This window comes from Crotalus tigris, unplaced genomic scaffold (assembly GCF_016545835.1).
Source record: "Crotalus tigris isolate CLP2741 ecotype Arizona unplaced genomic scaffold, ASM1654583v1 scf7180000019019.109888, whole genome shotgun sequence".
NCBI lineage: Eukaryota > Metazoa > Chordata > Lepidosauria > Squamata > Viperidae > Crotalus > Crotalus tigris.
Genome location: NW_024097332.1, coordinates 15,939 through 33,975, shown reverse-complemented (window position 1 = coordinate 33,975; position 18,037 = coordinate 15,939). Strand labels below are relative to the sequence as shown.

Sequence of the window (18,037 nt, the reverse complement as noted above, 5' to 3'; positions counted from 1 at the left end):
GGGAGTAGCACAGCTAAGGAAAAGGGGGAAAAAAATGGCGGACTGCGTTGTTTGGCGACCCCCGTGAAATGGTCGTTCGACCCCAAATGGGGTCCCGACCCACAGGTTGAGAACCACTGCTCTGCTCCATAGAGCAGGATAGAAAAAATATAGCATCTGACAAGCCTGATTTTCAGTCTTAGACTTATGTCGTGACTGCAGAAGACCTTTTTCATTTTGATGAATGCTGTTCGGGCTTTTTCTATCCTTGTCTTTACTTCAGCGGTCATGTCCCATGGACCCCCTGCCCTAATGCCACTGTCCTACAGTCTCCCTTGGCCCATGTTGAGGTAGTCCCCGATTTAGGACTAGAACCGAGCCCCGAATTTCTGTTTTTAAGTGGGGCCTTCGTCGAGGGAGCTTTGCCCCATTTCACGACTTTTCTCGTCACCGTCATTAAGCGAATCATTGCAGTTGTTCAGTTAGTCACGCGGTTTGTTAAGTGAGCCCGGCTTCAGCCACTGACTTTGCTCAGAAGGTCGCCTAAGGGGATCACGTGACCCCAGGATATTGTGATGGTCACAAAACGAGTCAAGGCCAAGCATGTGGATGTTGGTCACGTGATCCTGAGGGGGATGCCTCGACGGTCATAAGTGTGAAACATGCGTTAGAAGTCACATTTTTGGCGCTCTGGTAACGTTGAAGGCTCACGAAATGAACCGTTTGTAAGCTGAGACTTAACCTGCACATTCAGGAAGGGGGGGGGGAAGCAGGAGGGTGTGGGTGAATATATCTCAGCAGAAACGAGGAAAAGTGGGGTTTAATAAGAGCAACCCTAACCAAAATGAAATTCACTGGTGAAAAAAGTAAGCTACATTAAATACTAATAATAAGGCAAAAAAAACCAAATGTATAGGTATAGTATAGGGGGTACCTTGCTTAATAGTAGTAACTGTGAGAGGGACCTCGGAGTCCTAGTGGACAATCATTTGAATATGAGCCATTAGTGTGTTGCAGCTACCAAAAAGGCCAACACAGTGCTGGGCTGCATTAACAGGGAGAGAATCAAGATCACGTCAAGTGTTAATACCACTTTACAACGTGTGGGTAAGGCCACACTTGGAATACTGCATCCAGTTTTGGTCACCACGATGTAAAAAAGATGCTGAGACTCTAGAAAAAGTACAGAGAAGAGCAACAAACATGATTAGGGGACTGGAGGCTAAAACATATAAGGAACGGTTGCTGGAATTGGGTATGTCTAGTTTAACGAAGAGAAGGACGAGGGGGGACAGGATAGCCGGGTTCAGTATCTCAGGGGTTGCCACAAAGAAGAGGGAGTCAAGCTATTTTCCAAAGCGCCTGAAGGCAGGACAAGAAGCAAAGGGTGGAAACTAATCGAAGAGAGAAGCAACCTAGAACTAAGGAGAAACTTCCTGACAGTGAGAACAATTAACCAGTGGAACAACCTGCCTCCAGAAGCGCTGAATGCTCCAACCCTGGAAGTTTTTAAGAAGAGACTGGACAGCCATTTGTCCGAAATGGTATAGGGTTTCCTGCCTGAGCAGGGGGTTGGGCTAGATGACCTCCAAGGTCCCTTCCAACTTTTATTAGTAGTAGTAGTAGTATTACATCGGCTTGGGCCCTCCAGATGTTTTGCATCATAGCTTCCGTAAACAGCAGGATCTGAAGATCTGGAAGACATCGAGACGGCACAGCCGTGGATTGCGGTTTTGAAAATAAAAGGGCAAAAGCTGGACTGGAGAGGTGTGGCAAAAATTACTGAGACGTTACACACCAAAGACCTTTTTTAAAAAAGAAATAATAATGATTAAAGGAAATTTGTGGAATGCTGAGCATTTACTGGGCTTGGCCCCCAAGGACAGGTCCGCTCTGCCCCATAACAACCACCACACAAAGAAAAATAATAATAAAAATCCCTGTAGTAAGTACAATACTCCCGACGAAGTATCAAATAATAAATTAGAAGGAGTCCATTGCAGGGGGATGACGGGAGAAGCCAGCCTCTCTCGGATGGTTGTCGTCACTGAGACTTGATTTCGGGATCCATCTCGGTCAGGACAGACAAGGACACTAACTGGATGAGGCGGGTCACGCGGGCTGGGAAAGAAAAGATCAGTCAGCATTTGGGTGAAGAACGATTCAACTAAGGAAGAGATAGTCGCAGGAGGAAAGCCACAAAGGATCTAGCACAGTGGTTCTCAACCTTTTTAATGCCGCGACCCCCAACCAGTTGTAAGTCGAGGACTACTCAACCGATCGTAAGTCGAGGACTACTCAACTGGTGCAGCACTGTTTGCAGAATGGGACTTTTGGCGGGCTCAGCAGAGGGAGGCTCCGATGAATCACAGGATTGACGGTTTGATGCAGCGCCTGGGCCCTCCAGTCGTATTCCTGATGAAGCTCAACTGTGTGAGGAGAACGAGTCAGACTTGGAGGACTCACACTTGATGGACATGCTAATTGATGCACGCACACGTCGTCAATTAGCGAGAGTAAATCAGCAGCAGTCAGTACAGCAACTCCAGGGTCAAAGGAGAAGGCAACGAGAGGCAACGCCTTGGGGCTGCTGTATATAAAGAGGAGGTGTGGGCGGTGCTGGTTGCTAAAGGCAACCGTTTGCAAAGTTCTTCTTCGGATCCTGGTCTGTTCGTCTTGCTCGTGGCTATCCTTCTGTTTGCATCGTGTTTCCTGTGGACTATTTCCTTCCTTTGGATTGAGTTTTGCTGTTTGTGTTTTGGACTATTTGGCAGGTTGGTCACCCATGTTAAAAGGGGTTTGTTTTGTTTTAAGGCAGTGTTCTCAACCTTTTTAATGCCGCGACCCCCAACCGGTTGTAAGTCGAAGACTACTCAACCGGTCGTAAGTCGAGGACTACTCAACTGGTGCAGCACCGTTTGCAGAATGGGACTTTGGGCGGGCTCAGCAGAGCAGAGACAGCCTGGACAATTCCTATTGGCTTTTGAAAGCCAATAGAATTAGACTCCATTCAAGAGAGTCTATTCTATTGGCTTTCAAAAGCCAATAGAATAAAAGGGAGTAGCACAGCTAAAGAAAAGGGGGAAAAAATGGCGGACTGCGTTGTTTGGCGACCTCCGTGAAATGGTCGTTCGACCCCAAATGGGGTCCTGACCCACAGGTTGAGAACCACTGGTCTAGCAGGAAGCTGGTTCTAACGAACATCCTAGTTTCTCTAAGTCGGGTTGGCAACCTTAAATACTCAAAGAGCCACTTGGATCCGTTTGCCAGAAAAAAGAAAACACGGGGAGCCGCAAAACATGTGCGCACCCGTGCGTGCCCGCACACAAGGGAGAACTTGATTGAAGAGTTTAATTAAAAAGAAATAGAGGCTGCTGTGCATGAGTTCTCTCTCCCTCCCTCTTTCTCTCTCCCCCTCTCTCTCCCTCTCTCCGATCTGCTCACCTGTCAAGCTGGCTTCACACTGTCCTCCAACAAGCTGACACACATTCTTATTGGGCTGGCTCTCTCCTGCCCTTGGTCTGCCAGTCCTCTTCCCCCACTCAGTGTAAGAGAAATAGAGAGAGAGAGAGAGCTGCTGCTTCCTGCTGAGATGCAGCCAAGGCAGGAGCTCCACCCAATAAGCTTGTCAGCTTGTTTGAGAACAGCGTGAGGCCACTCTCTTTTTTACACATACACGCACAGAGAGAGAGAGAGAGAAGGGAAGCGCAAGTGCCTCTCTCTTTTCTCTCTCTCTGCAAATGGCAGAGGAGGCTGGGAGCCTCAGGAGAAGGCTCAAAGAGCCACATGCAGCTCCGGAGCCACGGGTTGCTGATCCGTTCCCTAAGTGATCCGTTATATGTATACGATAACAGTATTCCAAACTTTGAGGGGCTGCCACAAGGAAGAGGGGGGTCAACCTATCTTCCAAAGTACCCAAAGGCAGGACAAAAAGCAACGGATGGAAACTAATCAAGGAGAGAAGCAACCTGGAACCAAGGAGGAATTTTCTAACAGTGAAGACAATTAACCAGTGGAACAACCTGCCTCCAGATGTTGGGAATGCTCCAACGCTGGAGGCTTTTAAGAAGAGACTGGACAGCCCCTTGCCTGGAATGGTATAGGGCAGGGGTAGGCAACCTTGGCTCTTTTATGACTCGTAGACTTCAACTCCCAGAATTCCTGAGCCAGCCACGCTGAGGGGAAAGGGAGAGGTTTCCAAGCTGAGCCATGCTGGCTCAGGAATTCTGGGAGTTGAAGTCCACAAGTCATTGAGGGAGCCATAGTTCCCCCATGCTGGCTGAGGAATTCTGGGAGTTGAAGTCCACGAGTCATAAAAGAGCCAACATTGCCTAGCCCTGGTATAGGGTCTTCTGCTTGAGCTGGGGGTTGGACTAGAAGACCTCCAAGGTCCCTTCCAACTCTTGCTATTTTCAAGTTATAGTCAAGGAATACCGTCCTGAAGACGTTGGGGCTAAATTAAATAATTCCTCTTTATTAACTTCCCCCTCCTTCTAAATTGGAAAGCCAAGTGGGAAGATCTTTATATGGTGTTACTTATTTGGTGGAATTCTTCCGTCTCCTGCAAATATTCTTTGGAATATTTGGAAGTCTGGGGAAAGGGGAAAAAAGAAAATGGCTACTGAATCTATTCTCATTTCCCAGCTTCTTCTCTCAGTTAATCGTTGTGGCGGTTCTACACCAGTCCTCGACTTACAACGGTTTGTTTAATGGCCGTTTGAAGTTAACAGCAGCACTGAAAAATGTGACTTGCTGTTTTTCACGCAGCCATTGCCGCATCCCTGTGGTCAGGTGATCGGGATTTGAATGCTTGACCACTGGCTGATATTTATGACGGTCACAGCATCTCAGGGTCGTGGGATTCCCCTTTTGTGACCTTCTCATAAGCAAAAGTCAACGAGGAAGCCAGATTTGCTTAATGGCTGTGATTCACTGGGGCAAGGAAGGTCGTATAAAATGGGAGGAAAGTCATTTAACACACGTCTCGCTTAGCAGCGGAAATTTTGGTCTGTATTTGCGGGCCTTAAAATTGGGAACTCCCCGTGCTGGGGGCCCACTGAAGACAAACCTCAGAAATCCCCAGCTCCAATTCACTCACCCGTCACTCGCCGTAAGCAGTTCGGTCTTTTCTGATCTGGGACCCTCACCACCAGGAAGTAGACCGGAAGTCCAGAGGCCGCTATGGCAATGCCGATGGCTGAATTGATGGGGTCGGTGTAGAGCGGTACAGCCACCAGGAAGATGGTGCAGAGGCAAAAAATGATGGGGAAAACGATCGTCAACTAAAGGAAAGGGAAGTAAGAATTGGTTGACGTCTCACGACCAGCTCCCATCCATCACGCTAAGCCAGGACTTTTCAACCTTTTCACCCACTGTACCACTTTTAGGATATGGCAATGTCTGAGTACCACCAGGCGCCTAGAAAGGTGCCAAAAACTTGATAACCAAAAAAAAAAAAAGGAAAAAAGTGATAAAGTACAGGTAGTCCTCAACAGTCCACTTAGTGACTGTTTGAAGTTACAATGGCACTGAAAAAAGTGCCCCCCAAACCACAGCCGAGCAAGACACCTGCCTGCCCACCCAACGGCGTTCTTCCTCCTGTCCGAGGTTTTCATTGTTGTGAGCATTTCTGTTGAGAATTGGCAGCGGAGGTGGGATGGGGCCGTGTTTGGTTTTTATTCCCCCCGTCGGCTGGGTGATTGCAGCAGTTTTGGTCACTTCACATGACCCTGGGACAGTGTGACCATCATAAATATGAATCAGTTGCCAAGCATCTGAATGTAAATCACAAGACCCTGGAGAGGCTGCAACATTCCAGCTGATCGGCGCTTCTTCTGGGCTCAGCAGAAGTGTCAGGATCAGCGCCGAGCTCCAGCTGGAGCCTAGAGCTGATCCTGGTGCTTCCACTGAGCCCTGACAGCCCCAAAGCGTCAATCAGCTGGAAAGCGGCACTGATCCTGGCGCTTCCGCTGAGCCCTGACAGCCCTACAGCTCCAGCCGTCTCTCGCTCAGGCTTGTGCGGTGCTGCCACCGGTTCAGCTCATTCCCCTCCCCCCGCTACCACTTTTCTAGGATGGTCGTGTACCACCTGCCAGGTGCCAATGTACCACAGGTGGTACCTGTACCACTGGTTGAAAAGCCCTGCGCTACACTCTCAAACCAAATTTCAGACTCGCTCCAGTGACGGAGCGCCAAGAACATCTGGAGGCAAGGCGTTCCGCTGGTGAATTGTTCTCACTGTCCGGGAAAATCAGCCCTTTTTTGTCTAATTTCGGAGTGGGAACCACTCGCCACAGCCAGCTCATCGTGGCCAATTCAGCACAACCGACTCACCATATAGGGCAAACTTGCTGCGGGAGAAGTCAACAATTCGATTTAGTTATTTAAAACAATTGAAACATCATTTTCAATTTGGGGCATTTGCATTTTATCGCGTCCCTGCTTTGGCATCCTTTTTGAATGATTTTCTTCGATATTAGTGTAACGCTTGTCCCACAGCGAGTTGCCTGCGGTGAGTTGGCTACACCAAGTTGGCCATGTCAAAACTGAACTGAAGGGATACGACACCATCTATCCCCAGTCTACAACACAGTCCTTTCAGCAGTTCCAAGAAGGCTCCAAAACCATTTGCACCATTCAGGTGACCCTGAAGATACAGATAAATCTCCAAATGGCTCCACAACTCTCTAAAAAAAATGCAGGTGACCAGCTGTCAGCAAAGGAATATAAATCCTTCCATTCCCCACCATCTAGTCAGAGCTGGAGAAGCTTCTTGGATGAGGAGCGAAACGTCTTCAAAGAAAAACAAGAAAGACTAGTTGCCTCGTGGAAAAGCACCTTTGGGACAACCATGATCTGGAAAGCTGAAAATCTCCAAAGACATCTTGTCCCAATTGCAGTTATAAATCAAGAACCACCTGGATACTGATAGTCCTGGATTTTAAAACCATTCATTTAGTGCGGGGGTCTTCAAACCTGGCCCTTTTATGACTTGTGGACTTCAACTCCCAGAATTCCTCAGCCAGGCATGCTGGCTGAGGAATTCTGCGAGTTGGAATCCACAAGTCCTAAAAGGGGCAAGTTTGAAGACCCTTGATTTAGTGACTGGAGTTACAACACCACTGAAAACAGTACCTTATGACCAGTTTCCACAGGACTGTTGCCGCATCCCCGCGGTCACGTGATCAAAATTCAGACCCTTGGCAACTGACAATATACTTTACGATGGTTGCAGCGTCCCAGAGTCACGTGACCCCCTTCTACGACATTCCCAGCCAGCTTCAGACAAGCAAAGCCATTGAGGGAAGCCAGATCCGCTTAACGGCCGTGCGGTTCGCTGAACAACTTCAGCGATTCGCTTAACATCCGTGGTAAAAAAAAAAAATTCACAAAATGGGGCAAAATTCACTTAACGTTGGCAAATGCTTGGCAAGGGACATTTTTGGCTGGATTGTGTTCCTATGTCGAGGGCAACCTGTATAGTTGGCTTTGCCAGTTCGCAGATCCCTCTACCTCAGTGGTTCTCAACCTGTGGGTCGGGACTCCATTTGGGGTCGAACGACCATTTCATGGGGGTCGCCAAACAACGCAGTCCGCCATTTTTTTCCCCTTTTCCTTAGCTGTGCTACTCCCTTTTATTCTATTGGCTGTTGAAAGCCAATAGAATAGACTCTCTTGAATAGAGTTTAATTCGATTAGCTTTCCAAAGCCAATAGGAATTGTCCAGGCTGTCTCTGCCCTGCTGAGCCCGCCAAAAGTCCCATTCTGCAAACGGTGCTGCACCAGTTGAGTAGTCCTCGACTTACGACCGGTTGAGTAGTCCTCGACTTACGACCGGTTGGGGGTCGCGGCATTAAAAAGATTGAGAACCACTGCTCTACCTTGAGTGGACGTTCTCTAGAAGGTTCCTTCCAGCGAAGGTACAGTTGCCCGGCGATGGACAGGCCCACAAAGAACCAATAACTGAAGCTGTAGTAGTTGATGAGCTGAAAGATGTCTTCCACGCAAAGATAAATCAGAGCCATGGCTCCCTGCAAGAGACAGACATGACACCAGAGTGAAGCCGCGTTTGTCACGATTAGCCGAATAACGCTTTGGTTTTCCAGCAGCTTACTGTCCACCCACATTGCTTGGAAAGTGTAAGATGTGTCTCCGAAAAATAACAACCAATCCAAGGAGCAGAGTTCAAGACACCCAGTTCTGCCTACATCTGTCCCAAGGCACCGCAGAGACCTCCGTGACGGGTGACTTGGATCATTTTAGAGGATGATTCACGACTCTCCCTTCCTGGAGCTGAATCTGTGGTTTTTCACATAGCTGCCTGCTGACAGTTCACACCTACTCTTCCCCGCCCGATGCAGGAATTGGCTGGCTACTTGAAGGCAACACTAGATGCCTGAAGGCCTCTGGCTCAATCCATCGCTTTTTTATCGATTGAATCTCCTCCATTCCCTCCCACCATCTCACCCTGCAAAACCACGGCTCAGCTGTTTGGGAAAACTGTAGAGAAGCAGGACTGCACCAGAAGGGAGGAATTAACCATCAAGTGGGGTAATACCACCATTGGCATTGACAAATTTGCTATTAGTCAATTGCAAAAGGCGGCCTTACTAGGAACTGCTACCATCCTGCGACAATATCTGTAATACCATCAAACATCCACATCTGCCTATCCCAGGTCCTGGGTAAGGACTTGATAGGTAGACAAAATGCCAAATCCACCCTGAACATCTGGCTGACTGTGCGATAATCCACAATAATAATAATAATAAACATCCACATCTGCCTATCCCAGGTCCTGGGTAAGGACTCGATAGATAGACAAAATGCCAAATCCACTCTGAACATCTGGCTGACTGTGCAATGATCCATAATAATAATAATAATAATAATAATAATAATAATAATAATAATAATAATAAAATTATAATAATAGTAAAGTTGGAAGGGATCTTGGAGGTCTTCCAGTTCAACCCCTGCTCAAGCAGGAGACTCTATACATTGGCTGTCCAATCACTTCTTTAAAAACTCCAGTGTTGGACCACCCACAACTTCTGGTGGCAAGCTGTTCCACTGGTTAATTGTTCTCACTGTCGGGAAATTTCTCCTTAATTCTAGGCTGGTTTCCATCCTATCCTATTACTTCTTGTCTTGCCCTCTTCTTTGTGTCAGCCCCTCAAGTATTGGAAGAGTGCGACCACGTTTCCACGAAAATAAGATCTGGTCTTATATATATTTTTGCCTGCAAAAGAGGCATTAGATTAGAGCTTATTTTCAGGGAAGCACTAAAAAATCAAGCTGAGAGACAGTTGGGCGGAGTGGGCAGGCGGAGGCAGAGGCACACGGGGTCTTAACCAGGGCTGGTTTTGGGGGGCTTATATTAGGCGCCTGCATAAAAATCAAGCTAGGGCTTATTTTAAGGATAGGTCTTATTTTCAGGGAAACACACTATCTTACATGTGCCAGAGGCATTTGCCTGCAATCCCCCCCTCCGCGTGCCGCAACAGTTCGCTTGCCGCGCCATCCCTGCAAAGCCACAAGCCGTGCCGGGCTTCCCTTCCCTCCTCCCCCTGTTCATTTCGTTGAAGCGGGCTGAGTTGCAAGGCCCCTAGATTTGCCCCTCCCTCTCTTCCCGGTTGCCCCCCCAACCCACTGTCGCCTGTCTGCCCCCCTCTGACACCTTCTTTTTCGTAACTCGGGCCCCATCAGAGCCACGGCTCTGGTGCGGTCCGATTGATCGGAAAGTGCAGTTCCCGTGTAGCAGCCGCGGGTCTTAAAAAAAAATCGTGCATTACACGCTGCCCGCCCTACAGCTCCTAGGACAGTGGTGGCAAATCTATGGCATGCGTGCCAGAGGGGGGCACCCAGAGCCCTCTCTGTGGGCATGCGCACCGTCGCCCCAGCCCCTCCTCACCAGCAGCCCCCCGGAGAAGAGTCGCCCCCGGGCACGGCCCGCACAAAGCAGCTCAGCCAAGGACACGGCAGCTGGGCAGCGGGAACAAGACTCTGCCCTCGCACCCCGTCATGCACAGATGATGCTGCGGGCCTCAGGCAGAGGGTGTGACCACCATGGTGCCTGCTGGACCACCTGGGCGATCTGCGGCGGGCCGTGGAGGCGGTGAGTAGCCCTGCAGGCAGGTGGAGCGTAGCGGGGGTCTGGAGTGGGGCGGCTGGGGCTTGGGTGGGATGGGGCGGGGCAGGAGTTGGTTTTGGGCACACGGTTTCTAAAAGGTTGGCCATCACTGTCCTAGGATCATCCCGCCCATCGTCAATCGCACGCTGCCCCCGCAGCACCATTACTTCTGCCTGCCACCCACTTGGCTGGGGGCTGTTTGTCCCATGCAGCCAAAGTCCCGGGTTAAACGGTGCCTGGGTGGGAGGGCCAGGGACCCACTGGCCTTGGAGAATGGCCGGAGGAGGGCCAGCGGAGGAGAAACGCTGGCTGTAAGTCCGCTGAGATGGGTGGCTGGGGACGAAGGGGGCACAGCCAAGGGTCAGTGCCCAAACGTCCCGTTCCGTAGCTGGAGTCCATCAGATGCAAAGTTCAACAATTAGGGAAGGTGATTGCTTCTCGTACCGGGCAAATCGCTCAAGACAACTAGGAAAAGGGACGGGGGATTTAAGGCCCAATTCCTTTCTCTCCATCATGCCAAGTGGATCCCTGCACGCATTCTCTCACAGGATACCCTTGGACGTACGTTAAAAAGCAGGGCTGGCACAGGGGTGAACCGTTCCACGTGGATCATGCAGATGGCATCTGGCAGGTGTCCTTCCCGAGAGCCGACGAAAAACAATCTGTGGAGCAAGAACGAGTAAGCGTCTTAAGTTGCCCACTGGCCAATTCAGAAGGCAAAGATGCACGACTCCTAAAACATAATGGAGAACGATTGCAGGAATTGGGTACGTCAAATCCAGGGGTAGGCAACCCTGGCTCTTTTATGATTCTGGGCGTTGAAGTCCACGAGTTATAAAAGAGCCAAGGTTGCCTACCCCTGGTCTAGTCTAATGAAAAGAAGCACTAAGGAGGACATGAGGGCAGTGTTTCAATATCTCAGGGGCTGCCACAAAGAAGAGGCAGTCAAGCTCTTCTCCAAAGCGCCTAAAGTCAGGACAAGAAGCAACGGGTGGAAATTAATCAAGGAGAGAAGCGACCCAGAACTAAGGAGAAATTTGCTGTCGGTGAGAACAGTTAATCAGTGGAACGGCTTGCCTCCAGAGGTTGTGGGTGCTCCAACGTTGGAGGTTTTTAGATTGGACGACCATTTGTCTGAAGGAGTGTAGGGTCTCCTGCTTGAGCAGGGGGTTGGACTAGAAGACCTCCAAGATCCCTTCCAACTTGGTTATTCTGTTATTCCTTAGGTCTGGAGGCTAAATCGTAGGATGAACAGCTAAGGGAACTCAGTATGTTTAGTCTAATAAGGAGAAGACATGATCGCCATCTTCTAATACAGGAGTCTTCAAACTTGGCCCTTTGATGACTTGTGGACTTCAACTCCCAGAATTCCTCACCCATGCATGCCTGGGCTGAGAAATTCTGGGAGTTGAAGTCCACAAGTCATCAAAGGGCCAAGTTGGAAGACCCCTGTTCTAATACTTGAAGGCTGTCACAGGGAAGAGGGCACCGACTGATTCGTCGTACCACCTGAGGGCAGGATAAGAAGCAACGGGGTGGAAACGCATCGGAATAGGGAACGTTTTTGATTTTCAGAGGATTATTCCCCCGCAAAGCAGAAGTTTAAAAATGAATTTGGGAAGCCTCTTGAGCGGTAAAGAGAACACACGTCTAATGGTTTACCTGGAAGCAGCTAGAATAGAAGCATTAAGGCCTCCAAAGCAGGATAGAGCCACAGCAAGTGGGATGGTCCAACTCATCACTCCAAAAACCTGATCACCAAAAGTCTAAAAGAGAGAGAGAGAGAGAGAGAGAGAGAGAGAGAGAGAGAGAGAGAGAGAGAGAGAGAGAGAGAGAGAGAGAGAGAGAGAGAGAGAGAGAGAGAGGTTTTCAATAAGCTGCTGGCACCGACTTTATGCAAGAGCATGAGTGGACAATTATGGCAACTTTGTGATTGGTGGACTTCAATTCCCAGAATTCCTGGCTGGCTAGGGAATTCTGGGAGTTGAAGTTGCCAGGGTTGAACAATCCTGGCTGGCCTAGCTAGCTGGGGAATTCTGGGAATTGAAGTGCAGAGGACATAAATTTGCTGAGGTTGAACAATCCTGGCTAGCTGGGGAATTCTGGGAGTCGAAGTCCAGAGGACATAAAGTTGCGGAGGTTGAACAATCCTGGCTGGCCTAGCTAGCTGGGGAATTCTGGGAACTGAAGTCCAGAGGACATAAATTTGCTGAGGTTGAACAATCCTGGCTAGCTGGGGAATTCTGGGAGTCGAAGTCCAGAGGACTTAAAGTTGCCGAGGTTGAACAATCCTGGCTGGCCTAGCTAGCTGGGGAATTCTGGGAGTCGAAGTCCAGAGGACTTAAAGTTGCCCAGGTTGAACAATCCTGCTTTAAGGGGCAATCCGCTGCTGGATTCCACTAATGTGTCTCAGGAATGGGACGGGATGAGCTAAGAAGAGACTGGACAGCCATTTGTCCGAAATGGTGTAGGGTTTCCTGCCTGGGCAGGGGGTTGGACTAAATGACCTCCAAGGTCCCTTCCAACTTTACTACTATTACTATTACTAACCACAGCCACCGCGTCGCTCGAAAGGATCTCCGCCTTGCTCAGGACTGCGTAGTAGGCCACGTTGGTCATGATGTAGATCACCGTGACGATCGGCATGGATATGCCAATGGAGAGGGGAAGGTTCCTGCGGAGTAGCGGAGAAAGAATATTGTCACATCCGGGCTCTCTGCTGTGCCTATTCCACACGTTCTGCGGTTTGGCTAACACCCGCTTCAGAGCAATCCGGGCTAGGAGAGGCAGCTTGAGAAACTAAATGTATTTATTTAATTTGATTTTTTTTTTTTACCCTGCCTTTTCTTATTCCTATAAACATCTCAAGGCGGCGGGAAATATCTAATGCTCCTTCCTTCTCCGTCTTCCCCACAATAACAACAACCTTGTGAGGTGGGTTGGGCTGAGGGAGAATGATTGGCCCAAAGACAACCCCCCCCCCAAGCTGGCTTTCATGCCCAAGGCGGGACTAGAACTTCCCGTCTCCTGGTGATTGGTCTAAAGTCACCCATTCAGCTTTCATGTCCAAGGCGGGACTAGAACTCCCCATCTCCTGGTGATTGGTCTAAAGTCACCCATTCAGCTTTCATGCCCAAGGCGGGACTAGAACTCACAGTCTCCTGGTGATTGGTCTAAAGTCACCCATTCGGCTTTCATGCCCAAGGCAGGACTAGAACTCACAGTCTCCTGGTGATTGGTCTAAAGTCACCCATTCAGCTTTCATGCCCAAGGCAGGACTAGAACTCACAATCTCCTGGTGATTGGTCTAAAGTCACCCATTCAGCTTTCATGCCCAAGGCAGGACTAGAACTCACAATCTCCTGGTGATTGGTCTAAAGTCACCCATTAAGCTTTCATCCCCAAGGCGGGACTAGAACTCACAGTCTCCTGGTGATTGGTCTAAAGTCACCCATTCAGCTTTCATGCCCAAGGCGGGACTAGAACTCCCCGTCTCCTGGTGATTGGTCTAAAGTCACCCATTCGGCTTTCATGCCCAAGGTGGGACTAGAACTCCCCGTCTCCTGGTGATTGGTCTAAAGTCACCCATTCGGCTTTCATGCCCAAGGCGGGACTAGAACTCCCCGTCTCCTGGTGATTGGTCTAAAGTCACCCATTCGGCTTTCATGCCCAAGGTGGGACTAGAACTCACAGTCTCCTAGTGATTGGTTTAAAGTCACCAGCTGGCGTTCATCCCTAAAGCGGGACTAGAACTCACAGTTTCCTGGTTTCTAGGCCAGCACCTTAACTACTACACCAAACCAGCTTTGGCTAAATTTCTTGGCTAAGCTCTCCTATTCCCTTCACTTCTAGTGGCAATGAGTTCTCCTGGCTTTCTTTTCATTTCATAAAAGAATGGGGAGAAACTCCCAACACCGGGGGTTGAGAATTCATTTCTTCCTTCCATTAAAAAAAAAAAAATCCCAGCTCAGTGGGAAAATCTTGTGCTTCGTTCGAACTTTCAAACTTTCTTGTCTCGCAAGAGACCTCGTTGGGGGCGAAAGGCTGCTTTTTGGGGGCCGAAATTGCAGGATTTCTTCCTGCTTTTGCCTTCTCTGGGAAATCTGTCTTAGCAGAAACTGTACGAACTTTTTAGATTCCGTCAACTTGTTAAGAGCTATGCTGCAATGCCTACCTTTGCCCAATAGGTGGCACCCGCTCTCCACCTCATTCCACCCAAATAAAACCTCCCAGGAATTTCCAATCAGGAAAGAACAAAGCTTGGGTATTTCATAGAACCATAGGGCTGGAAAGGGACCTCAGAGATCTTCTAGTCCAACCCCCTGCCTAAGGGGTAGTCTCTTTACCCAGGGCACTTTGGAGAATCTACCGCAGATGGATGGATGGATGGATGGATGATAGATATATAGATGGATGGATGGATGGATAGACAGACAGACAGACAATAAATGATGGCTAGATGATAAATATATAGATGGATGGATGGATGGATGGATGGATGGATGGATGGATAGATAGATAGATAGATAGATAGATAGATAGATAGATAGATAGATAGATAGATAGATAGATAGCAACCTAGAACTAAGGAGAAACTTCCTGACAATTAGAACAATTAACCAGTGGAACAACCTGCCTCCAGAAGCGGTGAATGCTCCAACACTGGAAGTTTTTAAGAAGAGACTGGACAGCCATTTGTCTGAAATGGTATAGGCTTTCCTGCCTGAGCAGGGGGTTGGACTAGATGACCTCCAAGGTCCCTTCCAACTTTATTATTATTATTATTATTATTATTGTTGTTGTTTGTTTATTATTATTATTATTATTATTATTATTATTATTATTATTATTATTATTATTGCTTCTCCAGGTCTTCTTGTCCTCTATCATCTTCTAGAGTCCATTGAAGCTCACACCTCCTGCTTCAGTGACTCCCTCCAGCCACCTCATTCTCTGTCGTCCCCTTTTTCTATTGCCCTCAGTCAGAAATGGCCACTTGATACTATCATGGAAAAGTAAAAAGTTCAGGCTAGATGTTCATGCTTTATTCTACCGCAACAGAGGACGTGGGAAGCCAATGTCTTTTTTTTTTTCCCTCTCCCCCTCACTTTCCTTTCCCTTTTCCCTCCCTCTTGTGCCCTGCTATCTGCTGTGTATTTTGTATTTTACTCTATAATCTAATAAAATGGGGGGAGAGAGAGAGAGAGAGAGAGAGAGAGAAACAAGGGGCTAGCCCAGGAGTAGGCAACCTTGGCTCTTTTATGACTCGTGGACTTCAACTCCCAGAATTCCTGAGCCAGCCCCGCTGAGGGGAAAGGGAGAGATTTCCAAGCTGAGCCAGGCTGGCTCAGGAATTCTGGGAGTTGAAGTCCACGAGTCATGAGGGAGCCATAGTTCCCCCATGCTGGCTCAGGAATTCTGGGAGTTGAAGTCCACAAGTCATAAAAGAGCCAAGGTTGCCTACCCCTGGGCTAGACCGTGTGAATTCCACACCCAAGAAAGAGAAGGATCCTTCAGCCGAGCAAGGACTCCTGCCAGCTTAATCTCCAGCCAGGAATTTATGGATTGGAGACAAAGTCTGAAGAACAAGGAAGGGCCAGTTAATCAGGTTCAACCACCTCCTCCTCCTCCGACTTGCCCCTTTGGGAGGGTCAGCATAAAATCCTAAGGTCCTTCCACGGAAACAAGGGGTGGGGAAGCAACATTTGCCCTATCCTCCTGGACCGTGGGACGGGAACACGCCGAGCCCAGTGATGTCAACAAGCCGGGAAGGATCCCACAGTTTTTTTTCCTCCAGCTAGTTTGCAAGGCTGACCTTTCGGGGTTCTTGATTTCCTCCGTGACAAAATTAAGGGTGTCCCATCCCGAGTAGGAGAAGAGCGCGGAGTAGAGGGCCAGCGCGATGTTTCCCACGTCCCAGGCCGATCCCTCGAACGCGTCGGCCAAATTCTCGGAATGTCCTGTGGGAGAGAGAGAGAGAGAGAAAAAAAATGCAAAGGTTTTGCCCCCAAATTACACGGAAACACGGGGGAATCCTCCGCTTCTGGACCACCCACGGGAGCCCAAAACTTCCGTAGCGAAGCGAGACACTTGTTCGAGTGAGTTTTGCCCCCCCGCCCCGTTTTACGGCTTTTCCTGCCGCCGTTGTTCAGTCCGAACTGCCGTTAGTTCTTCAGTTAGTAACGTGGGTTGTGCACATTTCATGACCCCAACTAGGTAACATTATCAGTGCTAACAAGCAAGCTCAGAGAGCATCAAGGACCCCTCAACACTGGGACGCTTCGTTTCAAAGATGATTAGGGGACTGGAGGCTAAAACATATGAGGAACGGTTGCTAGAATTGGGTATGTCTAGTTTAACGAAGAGAAGGACAAGGGGGGACATGATAGCAGTGTTCCAATATCTCAGGGGCTGCCATAAAGAAGAGGGAATTAAGATATTCTCCAAAGCACCTGAAGGCAGGACAAGAAGCAACGGGTGGAAACTAATCAAGGAGAGAAGCAACCTAGAACTAAGGAGAAACTTCCTGACAGTGAGAACAATTAATCAGTGGAACAGCTTTCCTCCAGAAGCAGTAAATGCTCCAACCCTGGAAGTTTTTAAGAAGAGACTGGACAGCCATTTGTCTGAAATGGTGTAGGGTTCCTGCCCGAGCAGGGGGTTGGACTAGATGACCTCCAAGGTCCCTTCCAACTTTACTACTACTATTATTATTATAACTCAGTTTGAATCTCACCCCTGACAAGGGCTCAACTTTTTTTTTTTTTTTAATTATTGAAAATTTTTAGGTTTTACAAAAAGAAAAAATTCCCCTCCCCCACACCCTCCCACCCCTCCCCTCCCCCAATCTTCCCAGAGCTGAATACAGGCTTAATTAAAAAAAAAAATTTAAAAGAATCTTGAAACACTTATAAACCATAAACAAATCTAAATACGTGAATTAAACAAATTATAAAATAATTAACAACAATATATAAAAAAATACAAGAAGAAAGAAAAGAAAAAACAGAAAAAGAAAAATTAAAAAAAAATAAAAAATAAAAATAAAAGAAAATATCTAAGAACTATCTTCAACTTTAATTATAAATCATTCAAAAACTAAGTCGTATTTTTTTTATATCCAACTTATATTGTATGAAATCTATCCATCTTTTCCATACCAGGCGATACTTCTCCTGCGATTGATCTTTCAAGAAAGCCGAAATCTTTGCCATTTCCGCCAAATAAGAAACTTTAAAAAACCATTCTTGCAATGTAGGCAAAGATTCCTTCTTCCAAAAGTGAAGGGCTCAACTTTTATCAATTGGGGTGGCAGTACCCCACCTTCCTGGCCCCTGGGGGATGGTATGAGAGTAAAAACCCCGCAGCCAGAGTTTCAGTACCTTGTCCAATGCGGACGATGCCTGCAATGATCACAACAATGAGGGCTAGCACCTTGGCGTAGGTGGACAGGTCCTGGACCCGGGTTCCCCACTTCACGTAGGCACAGTTCACGAAAGTCAGGAAGCCTGAAGAGAAGAAGGGGGGTGGGGAAAGCAGAATGACTTCCAAGGAAGGGTGTAATTTTCTTCCTTCGTCCGAGTTGTGGATCTGTGGGCTTAAGACGCCCCTCCCCAGTTACAGGTGGTCCTCGCCGTACAACCACGACGGAGCCCAAAATTTAGGTTGCTAAGCGAGGCGAGAGGTTAAGCGAATTTTGCGCCTCCTTTTACGGCCTTTCTCGTCACAGTCGTTAAGGGAATCACTGCAGGTGTGAAGTTAGTCACACGGTTGTAAAGTGAATTTGGCTTCCCCATTGATTCTGTTGGTCTTAAAAGTCACAGAGGCACTACAATCGTCGTAAATAGGAGTCAGTTGCCAAGCATCTGAACTTCGATCGCACAATCTTGCTGGAACGGTCATGGGTGTGGGAAACCGGTCAAGTCG

At 48.3% G+C, this 18,037-nt stretch overlaps 1 protein-coding gene across 1 annotated transcript; it reads right to left on the bottom strand.

The window, feature by feature from the left end:
• Positions 1-1,818: 1,818 nt before the first annotated feature.
• Positions 1,819-17,720, bottom strand: LOC120314883 (Y+L amino acid transporter 1-like; the record flags this gene model as incomplete). The annotated part of the gene is made up of 9 exons (XM_039358418.1): positions 1,819-2,100; positions 2,283-2,408; positions 5,078-5,261; positions 7,860-8,009; positions 10,677-10,773; positions 11,774-11,877; positions 12,662-12,785; positions 15,927-16,071; positions 17,494-17,720. Coding segments are annotated over 9 exons (1,234 nt in total), but the record flags the coding sequence as incomplete, so codon positions are not given.
• Between the last annotated feature and the right edge of the window lie 317 nt (positions 17,721-18,037).